The sequence below is a fragment of the Thunnus thynnus genome, chromosome 4 (genome assembly GCF_963924715.1).
Source record: "Thunnus thynnus chromosome 4, fThuThy2.1, whole genome shotgun sequence".
Classification (NCBI taxonomy): domain Eukaryota; kingdom Metazoa; phylum Chordata; class Actinopteri; order Scombriformes; family Scombridae; genus Thunnus; species Thunnus thynnus.
Genome location: NC_089520.1, coordinates 8,334,171 through 8,347,296, shown reverse-complemented (window position 1 = coordinate 8,347,296; position 13,126 = coordinate 8,334,171). Strand labels below are relative to the sequence as shown.

At 38.2% G+C, this 13,126-nt stretch overlaps 1 protein-coding gene across 2 annotated transcripts in view; it reads left to right on the top strand.

The window, feature by feature from the left end:
* Positions 1 to 13,126, top strand: part of stab1 (stabilin 1) — a 94,334-nt gene that overhangs the window by 68,267 nt on the left and 12,941 nt on the right. For both annotated transcript variants that reach the window (XM_067586421.1, XM_067586422.1), the window contains 8 exons: positions 91 to 195; positions 1,702 to 1,815; positions 3,904 to 4,036; positions 4,192 to 4,252; positions 6,514 to 6,658; positions 7,707 to 7,840; positions 10,669 to 10,834; positions 12,919 to 13,025. In XM_067586421.1, the coding sequence (XP_067442522.1) occupies positions 91 to 195; positions 1,702 to 1,815; positions 3,904 to 4,036; positions 4,192 to 4,252; positions 6,514 to 6,658; positions 7,707 to 7,840; positions 10,669 to 10,834; positions 12,919 to 13,025 (965 nt within the window). The remainder of the gene's footprint in view (positions 1 to 90; positions 196 to 1,701; positions 1,816 to 3,903; positions 4,037 to 4,191; positions 4,253 to 6,513; positions 6,659 to 7,706; positions 7,841 to 10,668; positions 10,835 to 12,918; positions 13,026 to 13,126) is intronic.

Here is a 13,126-nt window from a genome sequence, read left to right as displayed (position 1 = left end):
TTCTTACATTTTCACAACTCTATTCTAAGATTATGTTAGATTGTCAGAGTCAGGAAGGTTGAGTCACGTTTTTCTTTCTCTGTCTGTCAGTCTGTAGCTGTGGTCAGAAGGGAAAGTGTGATGAGGGCATTGAAGGTTCTGGACAGTGCGTGTGTGAGCCGGGCTGGCAGGGCGATCGCTGCCAGAGTAAACAAGGTAAGTTTCCCTCCTGAACGTAAGGACCTGAATACATTTAATCCTAACAATGTATCTCAATACCGTCTGACTTCTGTACCCTTCTGTGGCTCTCAGTCCCAAGTCCATTTGTTCCTATTGAAGGTGTAAATCTTTGAAAATGTTTCACAAACATTTCCTGCCACAGTTGTTTTAGTAAATGTTACTGAAACAGGAGGAATTTATGATTTTTTTGGGTTATTTTTAGTGGCGGATTTATACACATTTGGTGCTAGTACTAGTGAGTATTTACTTTTTATATCAACTGCAGTGTGTTTGTTCATGGTAAAGAAGGAACATGTCACCCAGTGCAACGGTGTGACTCATTGATGAGTTTTTGGACAACAATGGAAGTCTACGGCACAGGAATAGGATATATCAGGCTTTGGATACACAATACTTGTTTTTCATTGTTGGTTCGGGTCACATTTACTGACAGTAACAAAAAATATAGTATATCACCAGACTTATCCTTTAACTTTTACCTCCATCAGAATTTATGTTTGTCTTTAAGCAGGATTTATATATCATCATCATTATATATGATTTTGGCCATGGATCAAGTAACAAATGATTACTTTTTTGTTGTGGGTCTGGATGATTGGCGCCATTGTGTGGCTGTTTACAAAACACTAAAGAAAACAGGACACCCTCTTTATTTCCAGGATTCCTTGGTTAAAGACTAATGTGCAACTTTCCACCAACAGCTTGTCTATTTTGAAGTTTTGCAAAACAGTTTTTTATCGCTTCTCCTACAAATTATAAGTTAATATTTTCTTTGTTAGGTTAAAATTTTTAGAAAGGAATAAAGAAAAAACACTTCAAAATAGACTAATTGCTGTTATTTCTTGCAACTGACACTTTAATGTTTTAAAAGCACACAGAATTATCTCCTGTGCTTCCTCGTCACCTGAAGTTTCTGCTGCTTCGTCTTCAAATGAGAGTTCAATTGCTTTCATCGCTTCCTCTTCAACTGACAGTTTGACTGCTTTCATCACTTACTCTTGAGCTGTACAGTTCAAGTGCTTTCATCTATTACTCCTCAACTGACAGTTCAACTGCTTTTAGTGCTTTTGATCAGACTGAGATTTAACTTCATCATAAATTAACATTCAACTGACGCATCAGCTAACACTTCAACTCCTTAAATGTTTCATTTCACCTACAGGCGGCGTTACAGCAACATGATACATTTCAAGAGCTGTAACTCATGACTGCTCAGTATTTGTCTTTGTACACAGTACTAATGCTCCCTGACAGGATTTAGGTATCATCAGCCAATCAGCATGATACATATGTATGTATTTTGATCCAAGTGTAGATGCAGAAGTGCTTTGTAGTTGATTCATGTGATACAGACATGTTGATTATATTAACTTTGGAACATTTCCAAACATGATTTCACTTTTATTTAGTTTTATTTTACAGTTTACTGTTTACCTTTTTTAACTTCCTCCTCTGATGAATCATCTGTCCGTTGCTGTCCAGGCGAGATCCCAGAGGAGTGCCGGCAGTGCCACGCTCAGGCCGACTGTATGCCAGGTGTTGGTTGTCAGTGTAAATCTGGGTTTCAGGGGAACGGCACCTTCTGCACTTCAGAACGTGAGTTTTCTGCAGTCTTAAGTCCACACGATGACAGTGAGTTAAAGCAGCAACATTACAACAAGACACATCAAGCTATCATATATATCATATGCCAAAAATGATTAGAATTGTTGCTTTGCAGATACAAAAGACAGAAACTGCAAACAGAGTATAAAGTTCTGTGGAAAAAATTTAATCAAAATTTAATCACAATTTAAAGGCTGATTGCGTGCTGCAGGATGTTAGATCACCCGCCTCTGCTGTGGCTCAAATAAACAACTTTAAACTTTTGTCCTCCTTCAGATGAAGAAAACAGTGACTATTATGTGTTACAGTGACTATCAGACCTAATTTTAGGGAGTTTACGTAGGGAGTTTAGGGGACAAAAGATAACAGGACAAACTCATATAAACTTAAATAAATCATCAGACACTCAATATCTTCTCTGTGATGCTCCGTCGGCTCTGGACTGCAGCCAGATTCATTTCCTGCTTTCTGTTGTTTTCAGTGTGATCTTTAGCCGTGAAACACATGATCAGATGGTTTTAATTTATTAGTTCAACCATAGAAAATGCAGCTTAGTGAAATATTGTCTCTCAGACAAAACATAAAAACATCTAAGTGCAATAAACATGTATAATTTGTTCAAATTGAGTACATATAGCAGAGCAAAAAGATAAGACACGATACATTCACACGTACAAAGTAGCAACACAAATATGCAACATGAGAAGGTTTGTATGTGTGTTTCTGTTTGTTAACTGAGGTGTGTTTTGAGTGCTGGGTGGCTGTAAGGAGTGTGAAGCTCATCCTGGTGGTTTTTGATTTGCTGCAGACAGCAGGGGGTCAAACAGTCTGAGTCAGGGGGGAAGGTGGAGGTCTTTCATAAACATCTCCGTCTAGGACATCACCTTGGTATAGATGGGCGTCCTGGATGGAGAGGAGAGAGACCCATATGATCCTCTCAGCTGCCACTTACAGTCTAATTCAATACCGGATAACGATACAGCTTGTCAGGACACTCAGTATTGCTGCGCTAGATGGTGGTTGTTATGCAATTTTCCATCTTTAGAGGTTACAAATTGGGTTACATTGGGTCAAGCTTGGCTTTGAGGTCCCACTGTAATTCTTAATCAGAGATTAAGATATTTTCTCCTTGAGACTTCAGCTGTCCGTGATGTTTTAGGGAAGGCAGAAAAACCTCTCTGATAGAGGGTATATCAGCATTTCCATGGTTACCAAGGTCAGAGGAGGCTTCCCTTAAACGACACAGATGGGTGGATGACACAGTCAGATGCTCAAACCAAAACTGCTGAAATTACATGCAACGTGACTTAAACTGTCCCTTGTTTAGAAACGAGTGAACCAATCGGACAAATTTTTCATATTATATTCTGATAAAGACTAGGACTTGGACCTTCAGAGGGCAGAACAGAAAGAGACAGCATCGGAGCAAAACACTCTGGTGTTTACTGTTTTTGGTTCTCCACTTGGCCAAGTGCTTTCAATAAACATTTTCAGCATTGAGACATCAAAAGTCTTGCGTGCGCCTCTCTCCACTGCTGACCATCGCTAAAAATATCCACAACAGTGGTGAGGATGGGAGAACGGCGGCTCGCTTACGTCAGGTGTTGTTATTGTCCTGCTGCATTGACCTAAAACTGGGAACTCAAACCCTCAAACACCCTTCAAGATGAAAATCCAAACTTTAACCTCATAGTCACTGTTTCATTTCCAATACAATGTGATAGAGTACAGAGACAAAACAAAATATATCAAAACCTATATAGAGAACAGATTTCCTTAGGTTTTTATCCTCTTTAATTATTAGATGTTTAGAAATATTTAATACATTTGAAAGAAAATAACAAGGAAGAAGACATGATCTATGTTTGGCAGTTATCTGAGGTGTAAAATTTGACATGTGTGTATAGATATCAGAAATCCCATATTCCTCTTTGCTCTCAATATACTACTATAATAATAAGAAGGATGTGTAAATATGAAGACGGCACATTTCCAGAAGAGATGCTGTCATGTTTCTCTCCTGACATGAAGTCCACCATGTGAGCAGATCAAATGACAGTTTTATTAAACTCGCTGCAGCTCCAGATCTCTGCTCTGAGTATAACGGCGGCTGTCACCAGAGAGCAGACTGTAACCAGACGGGACTGCTCGTCAACTGCACCTGTCAGAGCAATTACCAAGGAGATGGCTACTCCTGCGAGCCCATCAACAGGTGGGCTTGGCCTTTACAGCTGTCTGTCATTTATTTTCTGAATTAAATTTGCTTTTGTGGTTTCCTTTTTTTTTTTTTTTTTTATCAAAGATGATTTAATATTAATGCAAGACGTCCATGTCAGAGATGTGACGTTGTGCTGTTTTTCTGTCCAGATGTGTTGAAGAGGAAAATGGCGGCTGCAGTGACTTTGCCACCTGCAAGTTCACCGGTCCGGTGAGTAAAAACCCTCACAGCACATTTATTATTTTTCTTCAAAGGGGATATATTATGCTTTTGGGGATTTTCTGTCATTTTTATTTATGCCAGATGTCTATGTTAATCTTCCAAAAACTTGAGATGAACATATGTAAAAATCTGAACGCTTCGCTCTCAATGTCACCTCTACTTCCTCCTCGTGATGATGTCAGATTGTTTGCAAATGCCCACAAACAGCCGTCCGTTCCGTAGCCTTTGCTGCTAAGGTTGTTGCTAAGGTCGTTGCGTGCGTTGTTCACATCATCCACTCAACTATTTCGGATCAGATTTGGGGCTCAAACATGTACGGATGTATTTGAGAAGTTAACCAATCAGAACAGAGTAGGCTCATCAGGAGGGGGGCCTTAAAGAGACAGGAGCTAAAACTGCCTGTTTCAGACAGAGGCTGAACTGAGGGGCTGCAAAGAGCCAGTATAAGATAAATAAGGAGCTTTTTGAACTGTAAATCATGTAAAGATATTCCAGTAGAGCCCCAGAATATCAGTATAGTCCTGGAAATGTGCATTATACATCCCCAGTCAATTTATATCACACAGATACGGGAGTTGAACTATTTTTCATGAAAACATTTACCGAGAAATATTAACCGAATTACTAAATAGTTGGACAGCTAATTCACATTAATTCAGATGTGTGCTGAACAAGGAGAAATACATTGGAAAGTCATGAAAGGAATAGAGGCCAATTTACGATCTGAGCTTGTTGTGATAAGAAAGAGCTGAGGGGGAGGGAGAAGTGTGTGTTTGTATGTGTGTGTGTGTAAGACAGAGATGAGGGAAGCGAAAGAGACTGAAGGCCATTATTTGTTTAATTCTGGTAATTTTCCTGATGTGAAAAGTATTCAGTCTCAAATTAAACACTAGTCTCTCTTCCTCTTTTATTTTGTCTTGAGTGGAAATGGTTCCTTCCCCTGTGATCCACAACAAAGATGACCCAAAAGGTCGTTAAGTGGTTCCACGTCCTGCTATTCATTTTATTATCACGTCAAAGCATTGGTCTCTCCGGGGCTGGTTCCTTCTCTGGCCAATGTTAATTCTGACACCTTTATTATGAGAGGTGAGAAGGCCACTTGGCAGATTCTTGCAGCCTCTGAAAAGGTCTATTCAAACCCACAGTTATCTCTTAGTGGAATTCAAAAGCTGGGGGGGAGGATCCTCCCCACACAGTCTTTTGGTCTCTGTGTTTTAATGCACTTCAGTCATCTGATTATTAGTCTTTCTGCAGTAACCAAGAGCCTGATGCACCAGCTCGACATAAGTGTGTTCTTAAGTTTGAGAGTAAAGTCAATACCGTTATGTTGCAACAAGTTAGTTTCACAATAAACTCGCCACGTTGTTCAGTGACACCAGCTCTACCGACACTATGAAAGAAATGAGTCAGTCGTAACCAAAACATTGTTACAAAGATGTTTATTCCAGCTCAATGTTCAGATTCAAGGGGAGAAACAGACACAGCAAGTGAGAGATCTACAATAGACTTTTTGTATTCAAAAAAGAGAAAGTAATGTATGCCATCACGTGTAAACTAGCTAATATATTATACGTGTGTTTAACATCACCTCAATAATATTTAAATATCCATTACTGATTGCTGATTTGTTTTTTTACTAAATTAAGAATGGCTGTGTCACACATAAATATGATTGTAAATTATAACAACAACAACAAAAGTCTCTGGAAAAATATCTTTGTGGTAAAATAATAATTCTGTCCTGAAAGTCACACTTACATTTGCTTAATGTAAAGTTCTATTTTAACTCCACATTGTCACTAACATGTATGGTGCAACATGTTTTTACAAAGTTATAGTGTAACTCCCACTACATTCACACGAAGCTGTGTGTGAAGTAACACAAAGCAACAGGCTGCTGACGTCGGACTTTCCATAACTGGGTTAACAGGCTTTTTTTTTCTATGTGAATATTTGTTTGACAAAGATCCAGGACACGGAGAGCATGACTTGAGTGGCAGTGCAATAATGAAAGAGCTTTATCTCACATTTAATCTCATTAAAACTGTATTGATTTCTCGTTCTGACATGAAGCAGCTGAACTAATAAATCAGCCTCAAGGTTTCTTTTATGACATCACACGGACTTAAATACTTAAAAAATAAAAAAGGTCACCCAGTAAAACAGCAGGACAGACAGAAATATGACACCATGAGCACCTGCATCCAAACACAACGCTTTAACCGGATCACATAATCTGTTTCCTTCAGAATGAGCGTGAGTGTGAATGTTTGCCGGGATACGTGGGTAATGGAGTCCAGTGTTTGGAGAAGGTGGTGCCTCCTGTTGACCGCTGCCTGGAAAACAATGGAGACTGTGACCCTGTGGCCACCTGCAAGGACCTGCATTACCATGGTAACGATTCTGCAATGACTTTTATTACATTGGTTATTATCATGATAAAATATCTGGAATCACTTCAATTGCCGTAGCTATTACCATAGTAACACATTACTTCAATCACTTCTGTCACCATGGTAACAAATCTGCGATTACTTTTATTACAGTGGTTATTACCATGATAACACATCTGCAATCACTTCAGTTTCCATAGCTATTACCATAGTAACACATCACTGCAATCACTTCTGTTACCATGGTAACAAATGTGCAATTACTTTTATTAGCGTGGTAACACATCCGTAATGGCTCTTATTACCATGGTAGCACATACCTGTATGTACTGCCTTTTATTACCATAGTAACACATCCACAATGACTTATTACCATGGTAACACATATGTAACAAGCTGATTGTGTAATATCTGTCTTGTAGCGCCATTGTGTTACCATGGTAACACATCTGAAATGAGCCAGTACCTGCTGTGTAATCATGTGTTGTGTTGCTCCTACTGACCGGGAGCCATGTTGGCTCCACAGTCCTACTCTATTGCAGTTGCTATAGTAACTGTTAATTCCACAGCAGCTGACCTTTTGTAGTGTTCATGTTACCATGGTGATTTTACGGAGGACATTGTTTATTAGCTCTAGATTTGATTAGTGATTTTTCTGGGACTGGTAAACAGATGCCAACAAGCACTGAGCTGGAATACAGAAGGTAACACCCACAGCTCGTTAAGGCTCATTAAACATGGAGCTTGTTAAGGCTCAGCCTGTACCTGGTACTTATGAATAAGGGTTAGTTATGCACTAATTCACAGGTTGATACATCCTGCAGCTTTCTTTTCAATACAGCAAGTGGAACAAACACCTGACAGCCAATCAGAGACCAGGATTTTTCTCAGTTGTGGTATATTTTTTAATTAGTGGCAGTTTTTCATGTCAGTTTATTAGTGTATCAGTGTGTTGTTTTCACACACAGAGATTAAATTGTTGTACTGAACAGTATAGAAGTACAGCAGCCAGAGGTAATGGTGAAGATAACATGGTTATTGTCGCTCAGCCAACACAGCTGGAGTGTTCCACCTGCGCTCTCCAGAGGGGAAGTACAAGATGAACGTCAGTCAGGCAGACGCCGCCTGCCAGGCCGAGGGCGCCACGCTGGCCAACCTCAAACAGATGGGAGAAGCGCAGCAGGTAAACCACCTACAGCAAGGGTTTCCATAGAGACACCAGGCAGATCAATACACCTCACCTATATTTACACACACAGGATATTTATATATAAAAAAAAAAAAAAATTTGAGCAGATGAAGACTGTTGTTTTAGTGGAGAATACAGCTGTTCTCTCCTAAACATCTGTGTGAGTGGGAGCAGCGTGTACTATTTTAAGTTTATGTTCAATATTTAAGTCCACTTAAATTCAACTTTGATTCCAGATACTATTAATTGCCAAAATTGGGTGGGTAAGTTTATGTTTGCTTAGATCTACATAATGCATGTTATTTACTTTGTCATTTCAAGATCAAACATTGAATTGATCCAACTAACAAGTATTTTCTGTGTATCCAAAGCCTTATTGCTTTGTGCCATAGAGCTTCATTATTGTCCAAAATCTATTAAAAACACATCACCGTTATACTAGGTGACAAGGTCATTACAGTTTTAACCAAATCTCACACACACACACTGTCCTGCTGCCAGAAATACTCACTACAGCACCAAACTGGTTCAGCTGTTTCCTGAAATCACTGAACCTTTTTTTTTTTTTTTTTAAATTAAACTGTGTATTCGTGAGATGTTTTTAAAGCTTTATGTCTTCAGTAGGAGCCAAAGGGTTTGGGTCTGAGAGCCACAGATAAGGTTGGAAAGTCAAGTATTGAGACAGACTTACACATCAGTTTTGGTCTTTTTCATAGGATTTGTTGACAGTAACAGTGCAGTACAGGGCAGACACGTCTAGCACAGTGGAAATAGAAGTTATTCTGACATGCATTATTGCTGCTGCAGTATATGTGAGGGATACGGGCAAAGGGTTTACGGCAGATACTGACAGCGTAGGTTTTGATTTATAGTTGAGTGTCGGATTTCACCCGAGGATATCACCACCAACGCTCGACAGATATATTGTAAGATATTCAGCCATAACATGGGTTATTTATATTCCCCACAGTAACTGTGTTTACATTATTTCGGTGATATGGACGATGACGGGTAGTTTGACCTTGTTTCATTACTGAATATATATATATAAGAATATGTTCACTACTCGCTCTTCTAGTTCTTGGGAACTTCAGGGATTCTGATATTAAAAGATTTACATGCACGAAAGAGTCAAGACAACTTCTCTCAAACAAATTAATGCACATGTGGAGAAGATCAATTGTCAAGGATAATAAATTAGGAAATGAATTATCATAATGTGTTGGTTTGTGCAGTCAGGACACAGTTAGTGATAGTCAAAGGTGGGAGAGAAAGATAGTGATCAATGACTGAACCCACGTGGAATATCAGCAATGGATTTAAATAAAGAAAATACATAATACATGTAATGACAACTAAGATATCTATCACAGTTTATGGGATTAGATTTGTTTCATAATAAATGAACAAAATCAAACAAAAAATAATAAATAATAACAATAATAATTTGAAACCAAAACCTTTAAGACAAAACTTACAATAAAACCAGACCTGAGTGCTACATTTGATCACAGTATTCTCCACTTTCACTGATCGGGATTCTGTTTTGCTGTCACTTTTTACAGTTTTGCTGCTGAATTTTTCAGTTCTGACACAAAGCTCTCATGTGGGCGGGTGTTACAGGAATGCGTCCCTATCGGCCAAATACATTTTGAGGGACAGGTTGGTGGTCAGGAAGCGCAACGAAACTGAAAAATTCAGGAGTCCTGAGTGAAAGAAGATTGTAGAATATTGTAATCAAATGTAGCACTTATGTATAGTTTTATTGTAAGCTGTTAGTGCCTTTTAGGTCAACTAAACTTTCAATTTAATGTATTTATTCATTTTTTAAAAATTTTTTGTTGATTCTTGGGAGATTTTGTTCAATTATTATAAAACAAATCTAATCCCTTAAATTTAGGAATCCTTCTACCTGAAGTCGTGAGAATTAGATTAATTCTGGTAAGAAGACCTTCCATGTAAACATAATAAAATGACTGAACAATTATATCGTACGGTCTGACCCAGATTACGACCAAGATTTTATTAGCGGAGTCTCTAGAGATGTCTGAACCAGTTATAGTTTTGGATTAAAGGGGCGTCGACCATGGGAGTTGACCCTCGTCCATATTTTGTATGTATAAATGAATATAAATGTGAGAGTAGTTTCCCCAGAATCTTCATTATTGATGCCACTAAATAATCAAACATGACATGTCAGTTACAGTGGAAATAGAAGTTATCCTGACATACATTATTGCTGCTGTAATAAACATCAGAGATATACTTTAAACACAAAACCTTTTGGAAATGAACATGCACAAAATATTCCATGAAGACCTGCAATCCATATCAGATTCATGACAGATTTTGGTAGATTTTTGGGGGGAAACAGTTTTGGAGTCTTTGGTTTTACGGCAGATGCCTGGAATAAGGGAATGTGTTTGAAGTTGGACTCTTAATGGAAAAAGGATCATCCAAGATGAGGTTTGTGTGTGTTATCAGATGTTGTCCTCCTCTTTACACACGAACACCAACATCCTGTGGGTCATTCTTCATACATGAGCAGCTTTACTTCCAGATACTTTTTGATATCCTGCTAAATAACAAACAGGACAGAAAACTGAACATCTGAGAATGTCAATCAATCCGTCTAAATTGATCTTTAAACATCTGGAAATATTTCTGTTGATACACAGAATTCACAGACACGTTATAACAACCTCTTCCAGTTAATTGTGAAGTATTTATTGTATTTCACCTGTCTCGACCACAGCAGTGCATGCTGGGATTTGTGATCAATCACTTATCCTGCTGTGGTTGTTTTTCTCTGGTCCTGACAGCTGGGGATGCATCTGTGCGTGGCCGGCTGGCTTGAAGGGGGAAAGGTGGGGTACCCAACCCGCTTCCCCTCCGTCAAGTGTGGAGACAACCACGTGGGGCTGGTCCTCTACAAAGACCCTGTGGACCCGACCAGCAAGTATGACGCCTACTGCTACAGGGTCAAAGGTAATATGGAAGCACAGACAGAAGCTGACATATCAGTGGAAACATCTCCGTCTTTATTTAAAGCAATCAAATTCAAAACACAAACTCAAATTCAAAGCACAATAAAATACAGTATAAAAATGTATAAGAACAAAAAGTGGAGTGCCAGGAAATTATAACATTACCCAAAAAAGGATACTACAGGAACCTCTTCATATTCAACAGAAATAAAATAATATGTAGGAGGAAAAAATTAATTTGAAAATGCACAGATTCAAATCATTTCTTTTTTCTAGGTTTTAAAAATAATTATTTGCCTTTTTATTCTGCAGCCCAACTAAAGAATTGTAATATAGATATTTTAATTAGCTAATTTCATTTTATCTATGGAATTTGCTGAAAATTATAAACGGTTTAATTAAAAAGATACCATCTTGTCCATTTAATTGTTTTCAAAATAAATTCAAATTTCATTACCATTTTACCAGTTTTCCTAGATAGAACATATAATATAAAATGATGATGATATAATACAATATGCTGTATGATATGACATCATAGACTGTAAAAGATAATGGACATAGCCACTGTGACATCACCCATTGGTTTGTGGACTCCCGTTTTGAAGCCTTGAGTTCGGCGTTTTGACCGTCGTCATCTTGGATTTTTAGAGCCAGAAGTGACCTGAGGTGACCATATTTGGACGAGAGGGTGGAGCTGACCCTAACGCTAGCTGCTAGCTGCTAGCTTGGTTAGCACAGTGCATTTACAGTCTTTGGTTTACTGTGATAATGCTAATGCTAACGCTAATTTTCACTAGTTAGTACAATCAAATGCTGAGCAAGACTTTTAGGCGACCAAAATGTTGCAATTAACTTTCATGAACTGAAAACACACTGAAATAGTGATGGTTACGCCCATACTCTGTGAATCTCGGGTTACGCCATGGTTACGTTACCTAACCAATATTGTCGCCGTGCTAGCGACTTGTCAATCACAACATAGTCACGCCCTACAGCATACTCTGCTTTATCGTCAAATTTAAATTAAATGGGACCATAATTTACAAAATGAACATCATGATGTATTGAAGGAGACTTGAAACTAAAAAATTGAGACCATAAACACAGTAGGAGAGTGTTTACTGAGGTAATAAATCAAGTGAGAAGAAGGGTCATTTTCTCATAGACTTCGATACAATCCGACTTCTTTTTGGAGCCAGTGGAGTTGCCCCCTGATGGCCATTAGAGAGAATGCAGGTTTAAGTCACTTCTGCATTGGCTTCCCTTTTCAGACCCAAAGCTACCTGCTTGTATGATATATGAAAATATTTTGGTATACATACAATAAAAAATAAATGAAAATTGTTCTCCCATCTGGTTTTATCAGTGGACATTTTAGTTCCTGAACATTATGTCAATGTTTTATTTATTTTGTTGCAGCGTCACAGAGCTCTGTGTGGATTTAATTTATCACTCAGAGGTAAACAGGCGGTTTGGATTTGCCATATAATCCAGGGCTGCAAGTAATCATGATTTTCATTATTGTTTATTCTGTCACCTATTTTTTCAATTAATGGATTAAATATTTTGGTCTTTTATGTCCAAAAATCTTGAAACATGTTCAATGATATTTAGTTTGGTTTCTTGACAACACTGTAATGCACTGTATTTATAAAAATCCAACATATCAGACTTTGTCAGGAACAGAATTATAAAGTAAATTTAAAAAATGTGTGGTCCTCTGGGCTTTGATACACTTTAAATTTCCAACAGATCAATACATTCAATTATTGTGAAATAGTTTAACATCAATCTCAATTTATTTCACTGTTGTGGGAGTTTCCAGTATATTAAAGTCTGGTGGATTGATGGATGGCAGTGGTGTTCACCAAACAACTGCAAAATACAATACAATCCTCGCTTCTGGTCAAATCTACAGAAAACATGTCAAATGACAAAGTTGAGACACAACATCAGACTTAAAACTCCAAACATGAGGACACACATTATGCTGTACAAACAGAAAACAAACCTCTGATAACCCTGGTATGTGAAAAGTATTCCTAGTGATATTAACATGTATGTGTGTGTCTGTGTGTGCAGATGTGTCGTGTGTGTGTCCTACTGGTTACGTCGGAAACGGAGACTTTTGTAACGGCGTCCTGACCAACGTCCTTGCAACGTACAGTAACATCTCCATCTTTTACAAGGTGAGTGTGACAGTTAGACCATTTAGTTGCGAAAGGGGACATATCTGTAAATCATGCAAAGATATTCCAGTGAAGCCCCAGAATATAAATATAGACATGGA